The sequence below is a fragment of the Squalius cephalus genome (genome assembly GCF_949319135.1).
Source record: "Squalius cephalus genome assembly, chromosome: 5".
Taxonomy (NCBI): Eukaryota; Metazoa; Chordata; class Actinopteri; order Cypriniformes; family Leuciscidae; genus Squalius; species Squalius cephalus.
The window spans coordinates 27945163-27966874 of record NC_137126.1 but is presented as its reverse complement, the minus strand read 5'-3'; the positions used below and the strand labels follow the sequence as shown (position 1 = coordinate 27966874).

At 36.1% G+C, this 21712-nt stretch overlaps 1 protein-coding gene across 2 annotated transcripts in view; it reads left to right on the top strand.

The window, feature by feature from the left end:
- Positions 1-21712, top strand: part of ltbp3 (latent transforming growth factor beta binding protein 3) — a 48692-nt gene that overhangs the window by 11951 nt on the left and 15029 nt on the right. For both annotated transcript variants that reach the window (XM_079871323.1, XM_079871322.1), the window contains exons 2-13: positions 10147-10295; positions 10530-10626; positions 12565-12731; positions 12852-12957; positions 13821-13907; positions 16162-16281; positions 16389-16541; positions 17101-17211; positions 17311-17324; positions 17444-17507; positions 17672-17758; positions 21392-21517. In XM_079871323.1, coding sequence (XP_079727449.1) covers positions 10147-10295; positions 10530-10626; positions 12565-12731; positions 12852-12957; positions 13821-13907; positions 16162-16281; positions 16389-16541; positions 17101-17211; positions 17311-17324; positions 17444-17507; positions 17672-17758; positions 21392-21517 — 1281 coding nt within the window. The remainder of the gene's footprint in view (positions 1-10146; positions 10296-10529; positions 10627-12564; positions 12732-12851; positions 12958-13820; positions 13908-16161; positions 16282-16388; positions 16542-17100; positions 17212-17310; positions 17325-17443; positions 17508-17671; positions 17759-21391; positions 21518-21712) is intronic.

The window sequence follows — 21712 nt, the reverse complement described above, 5'->3', positions numbered from 1 at the left end:
GATTGTTTGTAAAGATCTGCAGGTGAAAGCTATTTTACAGTTGGTCAGACTCTTGACAAAAGTGGAGGTACTTTGAAGCAAAAGTTATTTCTGCGTTTTAGACCACTAACAGCATTTCAGCAACTTTTAATGCTACACTTTTTCCCTAGCTCTTATGGAAACCAACATTTTTGAAAGAAAATGCCTCTGTATTCTCAAGAGAAAGGCATATATACATGCTAGAATGTTAATGTTTGTGTTTGTGTGGTATTTGTACATGTGTGGGTGTGTTTATGCATATTGAAACAGAGTACAGCACATGCACATGCCCTTTCAGTAAACACCCACTCTTATCTTTTCTAGATTTTGTCTAGAGGTAAGCGTTTTTTAAATCTCTGATGTTTTTATGTTTTATAATGGGTGTGTGTGCATGTTGTTTTTGTTATTTTTCAGCCTACAGAAGTGAACACAGTCTCACTAAAGGCTTTTGTCAAGAAACTGAATTAGGTTTAATATTCTTTTGCCCCACCTTCTCTTTTGACTCTAATGGCCACTTCTATATTTTCGTTTGTTTGTGTTTAGAACAGCAAATTATAGTTGCTAACGCATAATTTAATGGGAGGGTTTGTTGGTGTGTTAGTAACTTTGTTAGCAGATAAGTTAGTTGATGTCGATGTGTTAGCGGGTGTGTTAAGTGGTATGTTTGTGGATGTTAGATTTTAGCTAATTGAAGAAATGTTTACAGTGGGCATTGAATTAATTATAGTAAATATTATAATTATATATTATGATCAATATAATCCAATCAGAGTAAAACTTGTATGTACACACAGCTTTTATATATGCACATTACCATTCAAAAGTTTGGGTCAATATAAGATTTTCTTTTTAAAATGAATATTTTCATTTTCAGTTTCATTCAATAAGGACAAATCTGTTTTCTTTTACAGTGCATGTTAAGGTAGTGTTTTACTGATGGTTTTTGGATCAGCCTCATGACCGTAATCAGTTTGTTTGGAGCACCAACCACCAATTACATGTCTGAGCATTTCTGCTTAATTGAGCTTTGACTTTATATGTTCATATATTTTTAAGTGTGATCTTTTCTCTTAATTACTCAATCCAGGGGTGAAGTGAGGATCTGAAAAGTGTTGGCTCATCAATATTAATTAGATGATGTTATGTAACATCAGTCATCCAGTTGCAGGTCAGTGGTTGCCCAGCCATATTAGGATTACTGCTGGTGTGTTTATTCAATCCAGTGCCAAAGTGACCAGTTGGCAGAGGTGTCTACCTGGTCTTAAATTTGTTGTTTTGCATGGTCAGTTACATTTTTTCTTTTATATTTTAAAAGTGTATTTGATGACATTACATTGTAAGAATTTGGCAAAATTAAACTATTGGTTGTGTTTGTCCACATTTTATCAATCCCCTTCCCTTTATTATGTTTCAGTGGGTCTCTCATTAACCACACTCACTTATCTGAACTGAATAACCCTGCGGCTGAAGCATTCGTGACTAATGTTGACTGGTGCTAAAGTGATTCATCTGTGTGAGGAGGTGGATGGGTGTGAAAGAACTGCTGCTTTATTAAAGAAAGAGCTCCTCTCTTTCTCTTTCTCTATACTTGATGTAATAGAATAATAAATATAATGAATAAAAACATCAGTGGCTCATGGTTATGTCATGTATCTTTCTGCCACAGAGAGCCCGTGCTCTGTACGTATGTGTCTGAGCTTGCTGGCCTTTAAGCCAGGGTATCTGAGGAATGTGAACATTTCTTTGCTTCTTCGCCACAGTACCAATGGCACTGGGACTGTACCACTGCACTCATGACTCTCTCTCTCTCTCTCTCTCTCTCTCTCTCTCTCTCTCTCTCTCTCTCTCTCTCTCTCTCTTTCTCTCTCTCTCTCTCTCTCTCTCTCTCTCTCTCTCTGTCTCTCTCTCTCACACACACACACACACACACACGCATGCACTCAATGGTCTAGTTCCTGCTCAGCCACTAGGAAAACGGCTCACACTTGGCACCTAAAACACGTGTGTTTTAAACAGTCAATTTTTTTCCTTTACCACTATCTGTCATTTACTCATTTCGCTATTCATTTATTTTTTCATTCTCTCTGTCCTTCCAAAAAATCCTTCCCTGTCCTTCCCTCCTCCTCTGTCTGAAAAATTATTATATTCCTAGTTGTTTCCTTTGTTTTGGAAAATAGTTTATGGCCAATAATTTAAAACTAATTTAAAAGCTTTGTGTGTTCTAAGAAATTATTAACCGTGTGTTTCTCTGTGAGTGAACTGTGTGTGTGCGTGTGTGTGTGTCCCCAAAGATGACAATATCCATAATCCTTGTCCTTGTGGGGACACTTTTTGGTCCCCATGAGGACAGCTTATAAATCATACTAAGTGATGTTTTTTGAAAATGAAACAAGGCAGAAGGTTTTTGTAATGGGTAGGTTTAGGGGTAGGGTTAGTGTAAGGGTATAATATACAGTTTGTACAGTATAAAAACCACTGGAAAGTCCCCATAAAACATTAAAACACAATGTGTGTGTGTGTATGTGGTTCAGAGAAAAGTCAGAGCACATAAATTTCTTCATACCTCTGCTTGCGAAAGGTAAATTATTTGGGTTATATACATTTATTGAGCATAAGATGAAATAAACAGTAACAGACAGAATGAGAGTCTACACTGGGGATCAGAAATGACTGACAACAACATTGCGCTAACAGTTTTAAAGTTGTTTGATGCTTGTCTCTAAATTTAATGAGAAACTTTATTAACAACGACCTTGAAATCAGAAAAATGCTTCTTTGTCTTACAAAAACTCAGTGTCTAACATAACATGATGGTGTTTAATATGTAGTTTTGTAAACACTGAACAGAATATTATCTTATCTTATCTAATTATATATCTGATGAATTATAGTTTGATGAATATTAAATAATAATGAGCCAAAGTTTGGCTTCTTTGGGTTGACTTGCACACATAAAAATGAATCATGAGTCTTGTAATTTAAGGTGATAATTAAAAATATTGTGTATATTTTATTAAGAAAATTGTGGTTCAGTGTTTTATTGAAAATATTGAGAACATTTCACTAATAAAACCAAGAGATACTTTTTCCAAAGTTTTTAAAGGAAACATACACAATTTTGAGGCTTGAACTGAGGAACTGATAAAGCTGATAAAATTTAGGGAAAAAGGCTACCTATTTATTTTAAGAGAATTACCTCAATTATGCGATTTTATTTAGAGACACCATTGTTAGTTCCCAGCATGCTTTGCACATGGCTGGAAATGGAGAGTAAATATTGAAATTAAGTGTTATTAAATGTGTTTTTGAGTAAAGGGAAACATCTGTTAATGTTTAATGTTCAGTTATGTTTGACATTTGAAAGAGTTATATTATGTTGAAGTTTTGATCGTTACCATTGTGCAGAAGAGTAGGGCTTATGGTTAGGTTGTGAATAACTGCATGTTTAAATATGTTGAATCATGTTGCTTTGTTCATTGAGCAATAACTTTGCTAATGATAGTGCAGTAACAAGTTTGTTGTTGTGCTAACAGCATACAGTCTTTTAATAATACAATATGACTCAAAGTCAAATATAAACAGGTCCTTTCCATTCACTTGAATTCATGCAATTTTGAGAGTAAAACATACTTAAAGTAATTAAAAAGCTTTAACTACTCAAAAATATTATGTGTTAGATTGTTACCATAATCTTTTAAGTAAATAGCAGTAAAACATTTTACAGTATACCATTCAAAAAATGTTTTAATGAAAAATATGCTTTTATTCAGCAAGGACACAAATTGATCAAAAGAGACCATAAACATTGTTTTTACATTGTTACAAAAATTATATATATTTCAAATAAATGTTGTTCTTTTTAAACAAAAATTATTAACCAGAACAATTTTTTTGATATCTGATGGATCTTGAGACACTGAAGACTGAGTTAATGATTCTGAAAATCCAGCTTTGCCATCACCAAATTACATTTTAAAATATCTAAAAAATATCTCCTAAAAAAATAGAAGACAGTTATTTTACATTGTAAAAATATTACAGTTTGTGCTGGATTTTTGATAAAATAAATGCAGCCGTTATGAGCATAAGAAACTTTAAAAACCTTTTAAAAACAAATCTTAACAGCCTCAAACTTTTGAATGGTAGTCTAGGTAATTTATAGCCCCTTTCACACAGCGTGTTGATCCCGGGAAATTGCAGTAAAATTGCTAGAGTGCCTTCTGTGTGAACGCAAACACAGATCATAGTAAACTTTAGACGCCGCGTCTACAATGGAAAGAGCTGTAGCGGAATATTATAGTGCGTTATTAAAGATCGTATTTACAAGTTGAGCGCACATGAATGCCACCACAATGTCGTAAATACGATTTACGTAATAGGATTTTCTTTAAGGCCCGATCTTTACAAGTTGGGGGCGTGTCAGTGAGAAACATGGCGGAATACTTAGCAGTGATCTTGCTAGACTTTTCTATTTACAGCGCAGTAAGCTAATTGCCTGCACAGAATATGATGGCATTATAATATAACAATGTAATATATAAAGATAAATTTTGCAGTGGCTTCATAAATTAATTAAAAACTTAAAAACCAAAGCACACCTGATGCACATTTCTTTGTTCTTCATTTTATAAAACTAGAGTTTAAGAAACTTGCTGTATTTTTGTGTAATTAATTAAGAGAAAGCACTCCGCCATCTTACTCCGACGAAAGTGACTTGAACGCACCATTAGACTGGCCTTTCTACAACACATCCTGACGTCACGTGTCTTTACGGGATCTTTACGGGATGTGTGTGAACGCACTCACAGATTCCGGAAAATCACTGGCAGTGTGAATGAACCAAAATCAAACGATCCCGGGACAAATCCCGGGACACATTATCTGTGTATTTTCCGGAATCTCGGTGTGAAAGGGGCTTTATTGACATACAATAAGAATAAGGGGCAATACAAGTACTGTATTGCATACCTCTGATAAGAAATGTTTGAGTTCATAATGAAACCTCTGACTTTTGATTTAAGACTTTGGTATCTTGATAAATCTGAGCACAGTCTGAGACATTGTTAAGATAGTTAGATACTTTTTTGTGTTTTACCTAGATGACAGATTGAAAGCAAAAGTCTTAGTTTGCTCTCTAATCATATTGCCGTCTGGGAGAATTTACAGATGAAAGACATCTCATATGTAATTTTGATTTGGCACAGGTTGCTTTTTTTAAATTAGCTTTTACCTGGTATTTGACTGAGGCTGAAGTAACCCACTGTCATGTGATGTACACTAGTTTTATAGAGTAGTTTGACTTACATCCACAATATATTTATCTTACATCAAACCAAGAGTTTACTAGTAGTGTGATGACCAGAAAATAAATTAAAATATGAATTGAACTGATGTTCAAAGATCTTTTAAGAATAATTTAATCTAAGGTTATTTTTCCTTTATGTCTCAGATTAAAGCATTTACAGGCCCTGGTGTGTGAAGATGATTTATCCACTGATGTGGCAGGTTTATGGATTCAGTTGCCTGCTCTTTACACTGAGGTGTGAGGAAGCTGGAATGAAGCTTTCAGCTTCTTTCTGTAAATACATAGTGATTTTCAGACTGGCAGTGGATTAGACGAGCACAGCAGACACACCCCTGATGAAAATCATCACACATTATGTACGCCCCCACCCATCTACACACACACACACACACACACACACACACACACACACACACACACACACACACACACACACACACACACACACACACACACACACACACACACACACACACTCATATTGGGTCTGTTAAATCCATTACCATTCTCTTTGGCGCAGACAAAGAGTAAGAAAGTATTTGACATTCCTCAGAAATCATAAGCACATATTATGTTGTAAGGTTTCTCGAGTTTTTGTCAGTGTTCTGGCCCTTCTGGGATTACAGTAAATATTTTATAAAGGGAAAAAGCTAAATTTTGGGGTATGAGGACAAGATACTAGAAAAGCATTGCGTGCCCTGAGAGCTAAATGCTGCTGGGAAAAGTCACATGTATGTGTGTGAATTAGTGGTGTAGTGAAGTCTAAAGCTGTATTTTTGAAACCTCTGTCTGTCTGGAGAACTGCAATTAACTCAGCAAGCACAGACACACTGAAACATTCCCACACACACAGAAAAGTTCACACACACACAAGTCTACACAAACCTATGAATACATATGCACATCATGGGCAAAAACACAAGCTTCTACATAGAAAATCACACTATATACACACCATATATATATACCCACATTAAAGCTTTAAGGCATTAAAGCTTCACGGTACAGTTGCAGACAGACAGAATGGCACTTTACATTCAATATCTCTGCTATGATTACTGGCCATTAGAAAGACAGAAAGTAATGAATCAAGGATGAAAGGTCATTTTTTTCTGCTTTTAATAGAAACTGGTTGTTTGTTGATGTCTGTCATATGGCTTGGTTTTTCTTTAAAGGAGATATATCATGCTTTTAAATCGTTCCTTTTTACATATAAATCATACATTTGTAGTCTATATAAAGCGGAACTGCACAGGCCCCTTTTCTACCCCTTTTCTGATGTGCGTCTGAGAGCAACTCGTTTTGGTGTGGTCTCTTTAAATACAATTTACACTTCATACCCCGCCCCCTCTCCAGGATGCAGAGGTGACACTCGGTTCAACTCCACCCCGTTCGGCCATTTTTGTAGTTTGATGATAGCAGAGATACGATTATCTAGCGGCACAGAAACGTTTTATTCACACGTTATTAACAAAATGTCAACAACGGAAGACTTGTCCAGCCAGCCTTACATGTTCGAGCCAGAGCCGGAGCCGGAGCGAGATGAAAATGAAGACGACGAACCTGCAGAACAACGTCTTCATATGGATGTATCGCAATGGTGTGTTACTGTATTTACACATGAAACTTTGGTCTTCCGACCTTTTACCACCGTGTCAATTTATTTTGATTAATATGTCCGAGGGAGAGAGAGCAATACAGCGTCTAGTTTGGAGAAGGTGTCTTGTTTACACTTTCGCCTGGCTCCGAAGAGAGAGAGAGAGTGCGTGCGCGCGACCGGGTCTCTCTCTCTCTGCTCGTTCTTTCAGTTAAACATGCGCCCTGTCACAATCTACATTAGACGGTGTCATGAAGCGTGTGGGTTACTACATCCAACAACCGAACATTTTAACTTACCCTCTCGTAACTTCTGCATCCTTTAGCTTGGACTACAAAATTGCAGCGAGAAATAAAAATGGCGGATTGCTCGAAGTGTTGGGCCGGAAGTCAATGTCCTTATTTGGCAGTTCCACTGCAAATACTGTGACGAAATAGTTCAAAAAACGTCATAGAGAACAGAAAAATCGGAACAGGTTGAAAAATATGACCAAAACAGAATATAAAGATATCAACGAAGCACCTGAAGAGAATAATTTCAAATTTTCTGTACTTCTAAACCCTCCAAAAATACAACAAAATGCATTTAAGGGCTAAAAAAGTGGATTTAGCATGATATGTCCCCTTTAAGTGTTTCTCTCATAAGCACATTCTCATAAAGTCATTTATTTAGTATACTATTTGAACGTAGAGTAAGAATGGCGGTGCTGTGAGAGCTTGAATCAGCGTGAGCGTGTGTAGGTGGTTATCATATGCACGCAGACAGACTCCCACCAGCTGTAATTGTTTCCGTGTGTTGTCCTCATCAAGCTACGGGAGAAGGCGAGCCGCAGTCTGCTACTGCCAGCCTGATCATATGCCTTTGTGCTCAGACTCAGAGTGTCCCCTGCTTGTCTGGAATCAAGAATCTGATTTTGTTTTGTTTTTTAAGATTTTTGCAGTCTACTGACTTCATGTTTGTTGGCTCTACCATGGCTTGTTTTTCTTGAGACAAAATGCTTTTTTGATTCATTTTTGTTTGTCTATATCTCAAAATAGGAGTTTGATGTTTCAGTAATATGTTTAAAAATAAATTCTTGTTGATTATGGGCTAGAAGTCTAAATCTACATCTGTGATTTAGGATTTTGTTTTTATATTTATAATAGGATAATTATTGTTTGTATATATTCAAATTTTGCTGATTTATTGGTAACACTTTACAATAAGGTTTCATTAATTAACTACATTAGTTGACATGAATAATAATGAACTGCACTTCTACAACATTTATTAATCTTTGTTAATGTTAATTTCAACATGTACTAATACATTATTAAAATCAAAAGCTGTTTTTGTTAATATTTGTTAATGCAGTGTGAACTAACATGACAAACAATGACTGTATTTTTATTAACGAACAGTAACAAAGATTAACAAATACAGTAACAAATGTATTGCGCATGGTTACTTCATGTTAGTTAAAACATTTACTAATGTTAACAAATGAGACCTTACAGTGTTACAGATTCATTTACTTCAATGGCTTGAGGGTGAGTAAATCATGGGGTAAATTTCATTTTAAAGTGAACTACTCCTTTAACCTGTTAACTGTCACCTACCTTTTTGAGCATATCACTTTAAAATTGTATTAAATTTAAACCAACGACTGGTTTTGTCCATATTTGTGATCAAAGAATGATTTCAATATTTGGCTGAGATACAACTATTTGAAAATCTGGAATCTGAGGGTGCAAAAAAATCAAAACATTGAGAAAATCGCCTTTAAAGTTGTCCATTTATGTTCGCGATTGTGCTGCATTCACTCACAAAAACAAATGTTTTATATATTTACGGTAGGAAATTTACCAAATATCTTCATGGAACACAATCTTTATTTAATATCCTAATGATTTTTGGCATAAAAGACTCATCATTTCGATAATTTTGACCCATACAGTGGCTATTTATTGTTGGCTATTGCCACAAATATACCCGTGCGACTTGTGACTGATTTTGTGATCCAGGGTCACATTTGACCCAAACATGGATTGAAACAACCCAGCATTTTTTAGATCTGAACTTAAATGGTTGTAATTCATAAATGCTATGGAATACAGGTTGGTCTCTTTTTAAAGAACACAATGAAAGTGTAAAAAAGTCATAGAAGTTAGTTTACTGTTAAACTAAACAGACCAATTTGGTAGAAAAGCAACGCCATATGTCTGACCAAGTTGTGTTCCAAATTTCCAGTTGATGTCACAAAAATTGAGCCAGCTAAAAAGTTCAAATGAGGTTGTTATCGTGTTCCCCCAATCCGCCCAGGCTCATGGTCACATGCATACACAGACGCTTTACTCCACTGGCACCATGTGTCTTAATACCCAGACCTTGACAGTTAACAGGTTAAAATCATTGCTTCGCATTAATGTAGTACTACACTCAGTTACAACTTGGATTTTCATTTTACACTTTTTTATTTTACATATCATATGGTTTACTTTTTTCCTAATTGTAAATTTCGAAATCCATAACTTTGGGTCCTGTTACACTCTGTGCATGACATATCAGTTCTTTCTAGGCTTGCTGTCTTAACTGTCCCTTATGTTATGATTTTATGATGGAATGTTTTATTTTTCATCCTCTACCTTTCATTCAACTGTTAGCCAATATACTGATGATTAATTTAAAGAGTAGTTCTTCATAGAACAGAACAGAATAAGAATCAGAAACTGGATTTTCCCCTCCGAAACCACCATGAGCTGGTATTAAATAATGATGTTACTTGTGCCAGTGTTTCAGAATAATCTGGTTAAGCCTGGCTTGATTTTTCAGACCACATAAGAGCGCTGTAACCAAACCACAGTCTGACGCACAACAATATAAAGTAGATGGTCTGAATACATGTTTAAATCAGGTCTTATGCTTGAAGAATAATAATAATAAAAATGAAAAATAATAAAATACAGTTTGCAAAAGCATAAATAATTAGTCTGTGCTATTTTTTGTAACTTTTGCAGCATGTTTCATTATTTTAATCTCAGTCGATGATATCTCTCATTGGCTCTTATCTATATACACAAATGTGTAAAAAAGTTTGATTTAGGCTACATCATATCGTTAATTTATATATCAACTATGATATACAGTACAATAATATATCAACCATATGATAGTTCATAATAATACTATATAAATATTGTCAAACCCTATGTGGCATGCCTAATCTGTAGTCTGTGTGTGTTTGCAGTGGTGTGTCCTCTAACCTGTATGAATGGAGGAGTGTGCAGTACCCGCACACACTGTCTCTGTCCACCAGGCTTCACCGGACGCCTCTGCCAATTCCCACTGCGGACTCAAGCTTCTCGAGGCAACAAGCAGCCTGTCTACACCCTGCAGGTGCCCATCTCCTTTACACCACTTGCTCCACTGACTTATCTGTAAATGCACCTTTATGAAAAATTAAATACTGTTTTTTTCAGTTGCCATCTTGATTCTAAACAAACAAACTGATGGGGCAGAGCCAGTTGTGATAGAAAGAATATTCTGAATGTGTCTCATGTCCTTTAAGAGTTTTGTTAGATCCTGATGTTTTTAGAATAATAATTGACTGAGAATAAATGAATCTCCCAGAGTCTGTCAGAGCCAGGCGGCACAGGTGGGCGGCAGCAGATGACACAGACACACTCTGTGTTCACTCTGCAAGGCACTGGACATCACTCTTCTGAAGGTAATTGGTGCACAGGACATTTTCACTTTCCATTTGAACTGAACTGTGGTCTCATTCGCATACATTCATGTATGTGTGTGTAAATTTGGTGTGAGAATATTTTAATGCAGAAATAATGATTGACTAAAGCTCGTTCTATAACGTTCTTTGCATCTGTAGCTCAATATGGGATGGTTAGTCTGGCATATGCACAGGGAAACATGATCACATGTCATCTAGGTCTATGTTTAATGTGTTTTTTGCAGTGTTATTGTTAACTAAAACTAAAACTATATTAATAAAAGTTTTTGTTCATTGAAATAAATCTAAAGTAAAATAAAATATAAATTTTAGATGAAAGCAAACCAACATCACTCGTTTCCATATAGAATACAACCTTTTATTGTCTTGTTTTTAAATCCTTGAATGGTTTGGCGTCAACATACCTTGATGCTTTACTGAAACGACATACAGGTCTCTAAAGTCTTCTGATCAGTTGCTTTTAACTGTTCCCAGGTCTAGACTAAAACTTAGGGTTGATTGGGACTTTTCGGTTGCTGCTCCTAAACTGTGGAACTTGTTACCCTTGCACATTAATGGCTCAGACAATATCTAGTTTTTTAAAGTTAGTTAAAAACTCATTTATCATCTCAGGCTTTTACTTCATCTGGGTGCCGAGTCATGTTTTATGTGTTTTCTTTATGATATTTTTTGTATCTTTTGTTTTATGTTTTATTGGTATTACTCTTATTATCTCTGTACAGCACATTGGGCAACTATAGTTGTATTAAATTGTGCTATATAAATGAAACAAAGAAAGAAAGAAAAAAAAAAATGCTTAAAATTTAAACTTGGGAAATGTTGCTTTAGCAAATAACTAAATAAAATAAGTTGAAGTTGAAGTAACAAAATTACTAAATCTAAAAATAAATAAAAATAAAGCTCAATAGAAATATAAAAAAACTTAATAAAATGACAAAAGTACATAACAAAATTACTAAAAACTGAAAACTAAAAAGATGAACATATTCAAAATATTAATAAACACTCATTAATAGTATATAAATAATACTAAAAACATTTTTGTATTAGAATTTGTGATATCAAATAATATATTCACACTGATAAAAATGATTTTTGGTGAAGTAAATACTACAGAAAAAAACAATGTAATTTACATGAAAAAGTTAGTTCAGGCAAGAATTAAAAAAACTAAGTAAATTATATATTAGTTCTCAATTCAAGCATGTAGAAATTAAAGCGTAAATATCAATGTTATAAAATTAAGTAAAATTACTCAACTTTTCTGATCTGGTGTTTCCATCATGCACCGGGCCTTGAATAGTTAATTTCACTGTTTTCCTGCTGTATGTACACTGTTTTATCATTTGTTGTTAGGATTAGTAACTTGCCATTTTGTGACATTTGGAGTTCATTTTCTACTCAAAATGACACATTCAAACACAAAAACGATCCATCAAATGTTACCGTCATTGTGTATTGTCTACCAAGTGATGTCTCTGCGTTCACATAACACGTAAAATCTGATGTGTATATGGTGTCTCACACAATATCTATTGTATTAATTACTTAGATGATTCTAAGTTAAGCATATACTTTAAAAGTGTGGATAAATTCAATGTTATATTGTTTGAGTGAAATGTATTGTAAAGGAAACCTCAATTAAATGGATATTTCTCAACCTTTTACTAGCCATGTTAAAATGACTTATTTTCTTTGTTACTTTCACTTAACTCAGATAAATATAGTTTACTATATTCCATTTTTGAAATTTACTTAAAAAATATAAAAGAAAAATGTATTATAAATTTACTTGTTTGTTTTTTTCAGTGCATGCTTAATGCTTTCTACACTTCATTATTATTAAGAAGTTGTTTAAAAATTAATAGCTGGATCTGGATAACCCCCTTATTGTTTCATTTTTATTCATCTTTCCAGTGCAGGTCAATGTCCGTGTTGTTCACGCGCCAGACACTTCGGTTGTCATTCATCCTCTTGACCAATCGGAGAACAAGCCTCACGGTACTAAGACTGTGACCCGCCTCCCTCCGCAGACACATAAGCCCAAGGGGAGGTGCTTCCAGGAAACCACACCCAAACAGGCTGTGAGTGACAGAAGTAGATGAGTTGATACAGAAAATCTGATTTGCCCTTGAATTATTATAATTTATTTTTTTAAATAATAAAAATAACCACTTTAATTCTCATTCTTTCTCTTTTTGTAGTGTAGTAGTAACCCTCTCCCTGGTCTGACCAATCAGGAAGACTGCTGTGGCAGTGTGGGAAATTCCTGGGGCCAAAATAAATGTTACAAATGCCCTTTACTACCTTGTAAGTTCTTTTCTATTATATAACATTGCTTTCTTTGGGAGTTGCATTTTGCTGTCTCTGCCTAAGATCAAAGAGTGTTACAAGCCAAAAACAACCCCTTCCCATTACCCGTTCTTTTAAAAAAAGTTCATCTCACCGTCCCACTGCTTTAGTTTTTTTAATTCAACCTGTCATAGTTTCATGAGTGAGAATGTAACATTGCAGTCTTGGAGTTACGTTTCAAAATAGGCTAGAAGAAAAATTCTTCACTCTACTTTCTCTTTGTAACCCATTCGATGTCTCAGAGCTCAGACGGTGATCCTGGCCTGGTGAACGCATCTGTGTGTCAGCGGATGTGTGCTAGTGTTTGTGTTGGAGTGTGTGTGAATGTCTGCGAGTGTCTTCGTGCCTCAGCAACATCACCATATTTTCCTATGACACACCCTTTGCAGTAAAAGGAGACAAAAGTGAAGGATGGAAAAAAGAATGAAAAAATGTTGGCTTTGGCAAAAGCCTTTCTGGAAAGCCACTCTGTCTCTGTTCTCACATGTTCTTATACAGAAGAGAAAATATCAGCTTCAGAGAAATGTTCCCACTGCAGCCCTTTTCTCTCTTTTTCACACAAACAGAAATGAACCACATCACACACAGCACACCATGCTACCAGTTTCTTCTCAAACTTTAAATTAAATCCCCTCACAGACACTTCTTTCATCAGTTCTCTCAACACTTTCTGCCACTTTCATTTATATTTAGCTTTGTTTTAAATTCCCCGTATTGGTTTGATGTTTCATTGTTATGCTCTGGCTTAATCAATCAAACAAAGCAGCTCGTACAGATGCTTTAGTAAATGATAAGTAATTCTCTGGATTTTTTTCATTCAGATGCAGGGAAACACCACACTATAGTAGAGGACTTTGGCTCCACGTGCCCTCAGGGATACAAGAGACTCAACAGCACTCACTGCCAAGGTAATCTGTGTGTACTTGCTGAATTGTGTGTGTTGTATAGGTTTTACAAATTGTAGGTATGTTGGTTGTCATAAACAAATGTTCACATCCATAAGCATTACATGAACTCAAACAAGACAGCTGCCAAACAGTCAGCCACGTGCAGTAAAATAGTTTATACTTCTGTTTGCTGGATAATCAGACCAATGGTTTTTATTTTGTGTGTTTGATATTTAATTTTAAGTCCAACTGGTTTAAGGTCACATGACAGAAGGGTTTTATTTTTATTTTAGACATAAGATTCAAATTAAAATGATCAAATTAAACTTAAAGCTAAGACAGTTCATAAATACATTCTTGGCATACAATAATTCTTGGCATCCACAATAAAAATCACTGAAATATCCATCAGTTTAAAAGTGAAAAAATTACAGAGGATGAAACTGATGTGAAGTAAGGGGAGTTTGTGATAACTACCACTTGGGCCAACAAAATTCATTGGGCCATAGAAACCTTCAAATCAATTCAAAATCATACTAGACAAAACTTTGGAGCTGTTTAGTAAGTCAAGAACAGAAGTCAAGGACTTTCTGCCAGTTAAGAGACAGTTTGGATTACCATGGTATATAGACCTGAATAATTTCAGCTTCAGAATAATGGCACAAAGAACATAAAATATCAGATAATTTAGTGATAAGCTTAATTTATGATTTCATTGGTTGGGATGAGGCATTTTTGTACACATTTTTGTACAATTTGTACACCAGCAAAATGTCTTAACAACATCTGTCAGGTTTTAGTGCAAGCAGATGCTTCAGATCTCTGATATATTGTATGTGCCCTTCTCAATGAAAACATTTCTCAGATTCAAACAAGGATGTCTATAGCAGTGGTTCTCAACTGGTTCGGCCATGGGACCCACGTTTTCCTATGGACATTAAGTCACGACCCAAATTTTTAGCAATTTAAACCAAGCAAATTTATTTCTCAAAAATGGTTGACACACGCACAAGCACTTTACTTAAATTAACTTTACTTAACATACATATACTTATAAATTATAAGAATATCACTAACACTGATGAATAAACAGTATAGCCTAATGTAATGCAGTCCCAAGCTAGTTTTTGTTAATAAAGTTAGTTAATTGGTATGAGCTACGTACCACAGTCATCAAATAATATAGAAAATAACAAACTGAAAACAAAGTGGTCCTTTAGGTTAAAGTGGCTACGTTTACATGCAACCAAATAATCCGTTAGTAATCGGATTGACGGCTCAATTAGACTGAAAAGCCCTATGTAAACACCTTAATCGATCCGATTGAGCTCGATCCGAATGAAATTTCGATCCGATTGAAAGAGGTAGTTTATTCCTTTTCTAATCCGATCGAGAGGACATGTAAATACTTGATCGGATTGAAAACCGAAACTGAAAGGACTGCACATGTGCAATGACGTTGAAATAGCGTAATGACGTATGACGCGCGGAGCAAGCTGTTCTTCCTGTTGAATAAAGTGTCATATAAATGAGTGTCCCATCATTCTAAAATTCTCCTTTTACTGCGTCTGTGAAGTGGAGCAGGACAACGTCCCACCAGTCCTTGTTTCGGATTCTCATCCACAGACGACTGGTTTTGGGCACGTAATAATTATAAGCAGCACAGCACAACAGTTCATATGCTCATTTACTCCAAATTATGACCAGAAATGGATAAATATTAAGTCTGCTGTTTAAAACAAATAAAGAACCAATGTAGGAGAATGGTTATTATGCACAAACAGTGGGAAACTCAGTAGCCTATATTCGTGCAGTGTGCGCATGTCAAAAAATCTATTCCGATTTGAAGCTTGTGACATAAACGCGCACATCAACCCGATCACATGTTTAGCGTTCATGTAAATACTACATTTAGATTCATCAATCGGAATGAATTCAGTCCGAATTCAGTCAAAGTTGTGCATGTAAACGTAGCCAGTTACAAAAACACTATATGTAAAGTTCTGGTCCAAAGAATAATCAAATAGATTTTTGACATCATTGGCAGTATAAATTCTTTTATAGAAAAGTCAGTGTATTGCATTACATGATTTACAAGAAAAAGATACTTGAGTGCTTTGTCTCGGTTGGTTTACCTGAATTGAATTTGAACTCTTTGAAGGAGAGTCTTTTGGGCATTGTAATTTTTTTTTTTATTCATATTTTTACAAACTTATAACAAATACTAATGATTTATTTGTTGTTCTCTTGTGGTCTCTTCCTTTCTCTGTCTTAGACATAAATGAATGTATGATGCAGGGGCTGTGTCAGAATGGAGAATGTTTAAACACACAGGGAAGTTTCCGCTGCACCTGCAAACCTGGTTATGTACTGACAGAAAGGACACGCTGCATAGGTAAGACATTAATACTCGCACATAACTCACATATACTGTATGGCCAACAAGCATTATATAGCCAGCAAACCATCATTAAGATCTTTTTACTCTCTTACCATCAACAGCAACAGTTGAGCAGGGGCTCTGTTATCGTATGGTTACGGAAGCAGGGAAATGTGAGCACGCTCTTCCAACACGCCTTTCCCAGGAGATATGCTGTTGCACTGTGGGTAAAGCATGGGGAAGCAACTGTGAGAGGTGCCCACAGGATGGGACAGGTGAGTGTGCCTTGTGAGAGGGGATGTGCGCGTTATTCAGAATTTAATAGTAGCAAACAGGATGCAGAATTGCAATTTAAATTTGAGTAAAAGCAATAGAATTAACATGAACTGTAAGTGTTACCTCAAAAAACCTTTTCAAAAAGTCTTGTTTGAAAGTTCTGGGGAAAGTATTTGAAACTTTGATGTTTGAATATTTTTAGGCCAGTAAGAATTGTTTAACATGCCACCTATTGACATTTATACTTAAAGTAGTTTATATATTTAATCATATTTAACAAACTAACTTTTGTTGACCAGGGTGGAGGAACACTTTATTTCTCAGAATGCATGACCTGTGTTGAATTTCTTAGAATTTCAGTTCAGTAAATATCTCTTCTTTTCATTCCAATTCAACTTCCTTATGTGGCAGTTGAATTCAACTCATTGCTCATTTATTCCGAATTTTGGTCGATCCTGTTGTGTAAATATTTTTGTATATTTCAAGAAGGTTTGACAAATTAATCTTTGGTCTTTCTCTCTCTCTAATGCTTCCTTCTCACTCGCTCTGTCTCTCTAGCTTCCTTTAATAAGATCTGTCCAGCGGGGAAGGGGATGTCTTTCCTGACCTATCATGGCACTCTGTCCATTCAGCCCTTCCTGACCAGTATTGACATTAATCGTGACACTGGTATAGGCGTTTGAATCAATTCTTAGATAAAGCTTCCATAAACTTGATTGCTGTGATTTTATTAACAGATTATTTATTGTATCTTTGTTTGTGTTCCAGAGGTCAAGCCTCCGGTAAGATTCTGGTTTTCTGTCAAAAGTGCTGAAATTAAAAGTCATCTTTGATAGAAATATTAAAAAGTCAGATCAACTATAGACACTTCACTTAATTGATTTTGCCCTCATGTCAACAGGAAGTCCCCATTCAGACGACCACGCCCATGCAGCTCTCACCAATCAGCACGCATGGACACCCAGGTACACTTTAGAAAGCATGTGTTTCTCTGTTGCTTGACTGGTAAAGCATGACAAATAGCAACACAAAATGAATAGTTTACATTCAGTTGCTTTGTGTAAATATGGTATCCACAATTACTCACAATTTTTTCTCTATTTCTTTATTTCTGCTTCCATCTCTTCAGTCATTGTGGCCAAGCCGACAACTCCTCCCATAGTCCTGCTGCCTCCTGAGAGTGACTCACTAGAGGTGGCCCAGACGCAGGTCTCACGTGAGTTCCATGTCAACTTGTAAGTTAACAGGCTTGTTTGAGATGCGCCTTGCCTCGCTTGAAATGTATGTGAGAGTAGGCGGCTGCAGTGAGGGGAGGAGTGAAAAAAGTGCAGGCAAGTCGGACAGATCTCTCTTCTCGTAGTCGATCAGACACCTGCGAGATCAAAGACGGATATCGCAGGATTCCCGGGATTCACGCTCGTGCATGGTGTTGATAATAAACTGGATGTAATTTAAGTTCTGTTGCTTTTATATGAATACTGTATATGACAACAATCAAATAACCCTTATAGAGGTCACACTGTCAGAGAGTTTGGGAATACTCACACATAATTTATACACATAAAAACATGAGATCAGAAATTTTAAAATCAAACAGTTTAAAAGAGAACAATACATCACAGTTGTTTAAACCAATGAGCATTAAGCTGTGTCGTCAGCAAGTCGTTTCCCATCATGCTTCTGATCAGCGCAGTCGGTGGAGCAACTGCGCTTGACTGCAGAATCCGACACATCCGCCTTGCGATCGCAAGGGTTATTTGACATACGTCAACATGACATCAGAGCAAGGCAGACCGCACTCGGACACATTTCTAACCGGTGATCGGTTCTGCGCAGATTTTGCTCATCTCAAACAAGCCTATAGACACAATATTGGTTCATGCAAAGTTCATTTTGGTAATAGGGGTCATGAACTGAGAAATAAAATTTTCCTTGAGGGTTTGACATATAAGAGGTCAAAACTTCCTTGTTAGTCCAAAATCAGCTTTTATTGTTACCAGGCCCAGCGAACGACTCGTCCTGGACTGTGGCTCTTTATGACATAATAGAGTATTGAAAGACTGCCTCTTAGACCGATCACTTAGAACCCACTGGCGTTAGTGAGATGAGGAAGAGAGAAGAGCATAGGGTCACTCACTGGAATAAAAATAACATTACCTTCCAAAGGATCCTAATGCTAGGATTGTGGTTATTCATTTTTCAATAATGTGAATGTCTCAATTGAACATAATTTATTCGTATTCGGTACATTTCACTGGATTCTTTGGTAAATCAGTCCGCAAACTCTGCACAGACTTTGCAGGATTTTACGATATAGAATCGACTGTATTGTCACAACATGTAAGTAACCCTGTTCATTCTAATGCCTGATCTGTGACCAGTAATATCTGATGTAATGATTCATGTAGCTACAGTCAGATGTTCTGTCAGGACCACTATCGTCAAATACGATTGACAATTAGCATACAGTTTTGATTGGCGGTATGATTCTGTTCTGGGCAAGAACTCACTGTGCGCATCCATGCAGCCTAGCATGGATAAGAGCAGGGAGAGCAGCAATAACCCCCCTTAGGGTAAACAGAACAGAACCAAAATGAATGTATTGCAGATATCATTAATTCAAGATTTTAAAGTACAACATAATTCGAGAATTTATTCTGATTCAAGGGGAATTATGCCAAATCCTGACTGATGAGAGGTGGAGCTGGGGATGGAGGAGGGTAATTAGCTCCTGAGAAACGTGATAGCTGCTGATAATACTGATGAAGGAGCTTATACTGTATATGTATACAGTGATAGGCATCGTATTCCTATAGGTAGACGCGAGTTTGACTAACGTGACCTGCCAAAACTGACGCTACGCTTGATTTCTTTGTCCTGGTTGTCAGTAAATCAAACCAGTGACTAAACGGTCAACTTCACATTGTTTTTCTTAGTAGGGTGTAAATAATCTGTAATTTAAACTAATTGAATTATATATAGAAAGCGATCAAAGAACGCTCTGTTTTCAATAGCGCGAAAACGAATGCTGTCAATCAAACAGCGCGTGCTGGAGCTGTCAATCAAACAGTGTTTATCAGTAACTGAGTTCTGGACTTGCGCCAAAACTCTTATTTTAATCTCTTATTTACATTGTGTTTGCACTGTTAGTTATGATGAAAGCATTCGTTAGTGTGCAGAAATCGAGTTGCAATGAGTTGCGAGATCGCTGTGTATGTCTTTGGCATAGACTGTAAAAAAGATGGACGATGCCCTTTCACTCTCTTCCATTAGTGAAAAGTGAAGCCGCCAAAGTCCTAATATGGTGCTGACATCTTGAGCAGATTTGGGACCTGCTTCTGCGCAGTAGTGAACACGGGACCTGAGTCTGCGCAGTAGTGAGCAGGAAGTAAAGCGGCAATATCAAGGTTCTGCCCTCACTCCCGCAGAAAAGGTTAATACAAAATTTATTGTGTGAAATAAGCAGTTATGGACATGTAGAAATTAAAGTTGAAGCTCCAATCTCCTCCCGAAAATCCCCCAAAAAGTCTGTTGGTGCCTTGGTGACTACTTTGTTTAGAGAATCACATACCCGTTTTTATAGCATCAAATAACTAACTAAGACCAAACTTATTTAAAAAAAAAAAGAACATTTAAACTTAAATCAGCGTGATAAAAATGACCTAAAATGACAGAAAACATCTTTGAAAATTGTTTTATTTGAAGTGTAATTTGATTGTTTAGTTTCCATCGCGTCCAGTAGACTTCATGGGGAGGCAGGGTTTATGAGCTATACTGGGACCAGCCACCGGGGGGCGATCAAGACGCTTTGTCTTCACTTTTCACCACTTGTGCGGCACGCTTGGTCTGTGATCGGCTATGCTCATCACTGCAACCTTTCATGCCACGATCTAAATATAATTCAAAAATAAATTGTGCGCACATCCAAAATACTTTCGGCAGGTGCTCGATCAAATGAAGCATCAAACTCAAAATAAACAAGAATCGGCACACTGCCACTTCTGCTCCCAAGGATTTATTAAAATGAACAACGTTTCAACCCAAAGGGTCTTCGTCAGGCAGGCAACAATCATAGAAAGGTACAATTTATATCAGTGTGAACCATCACACCTGACCTCATTAGTGAACTAATTACCCAATCATCCAATGCAATAACGACCTAATCAAACACAAATGCAATCACTAAAGCATCAAAAAACAGAAAAACAAACTACAGAAAAATAACCAACATGATATAAAATTAGTTCACTAATGAGGTCAGATGTGATGGTTCACACTGATATAAATTGTACCTTTCTATGATTGTTGCTTGCCTGACGAAGACCCTTTAGGTCGAAACGTTGTTCATTTGAATAAATCCTTGGGAGCAGAAGTGGCAGTGTGCCGATTCTTGTTTATTTTGAGTATGATCTAAATATAATGCCATATATCTAATTGTAATGCTATAATTATCACTTTTCACGAGTAGTTAACATTGAGAGCTGTAATAGTAAAAACGTGCTAAAAGTTTTCGATAGAGTTCCACATGTAATACTATTTTAATACTATAACATATTTCATATGCAAAGCTATTAGCCAATCATAGAAGTGGGCGTTTACACTGAAGTCTCTCAGTAGACATGCCCCTTCAAACAGGGCGTTCAAATCAGAGGCTAAAATCAGGCTAGGAAAAATGCCTTTCATTTCAAAATTATGACAATTTTTGCAGTAAAAATCATACTAACATTATAAGTGCACCCCAGGAAACATTATGAAACAATAAAACAATGCAGTTCATGACTCCTTTAATGGGAAAAGTGTTTTTTTTCCTCCCACGATTATGGGTGTGTTATGTGTTTGGGTATCACAGCAATGGATGAATGCAAGCTGAACAGGAATATATGTGGTCATGGAGAGTGTGTGAACACACAGAATGGTTTCATGTGCCACTGTTACCCTGGATACCGACAACATGCACAGAGAAAGAGTTGTGTTGGTGAGTACATACATGTAAATACACACATACTGCACAACCAATGAAATCACAGATGATGTACTCTGAATTCAATGCCTGCATTTGTAGTGCATAAAAATATAACACTCTACTGTTCAAAAGTTTAGAATTGGTAAGATTTGTAAATGATTTTGAAAGAAATCTCTGCCAATGGCTGTATTTCTTTGACCAAAAATA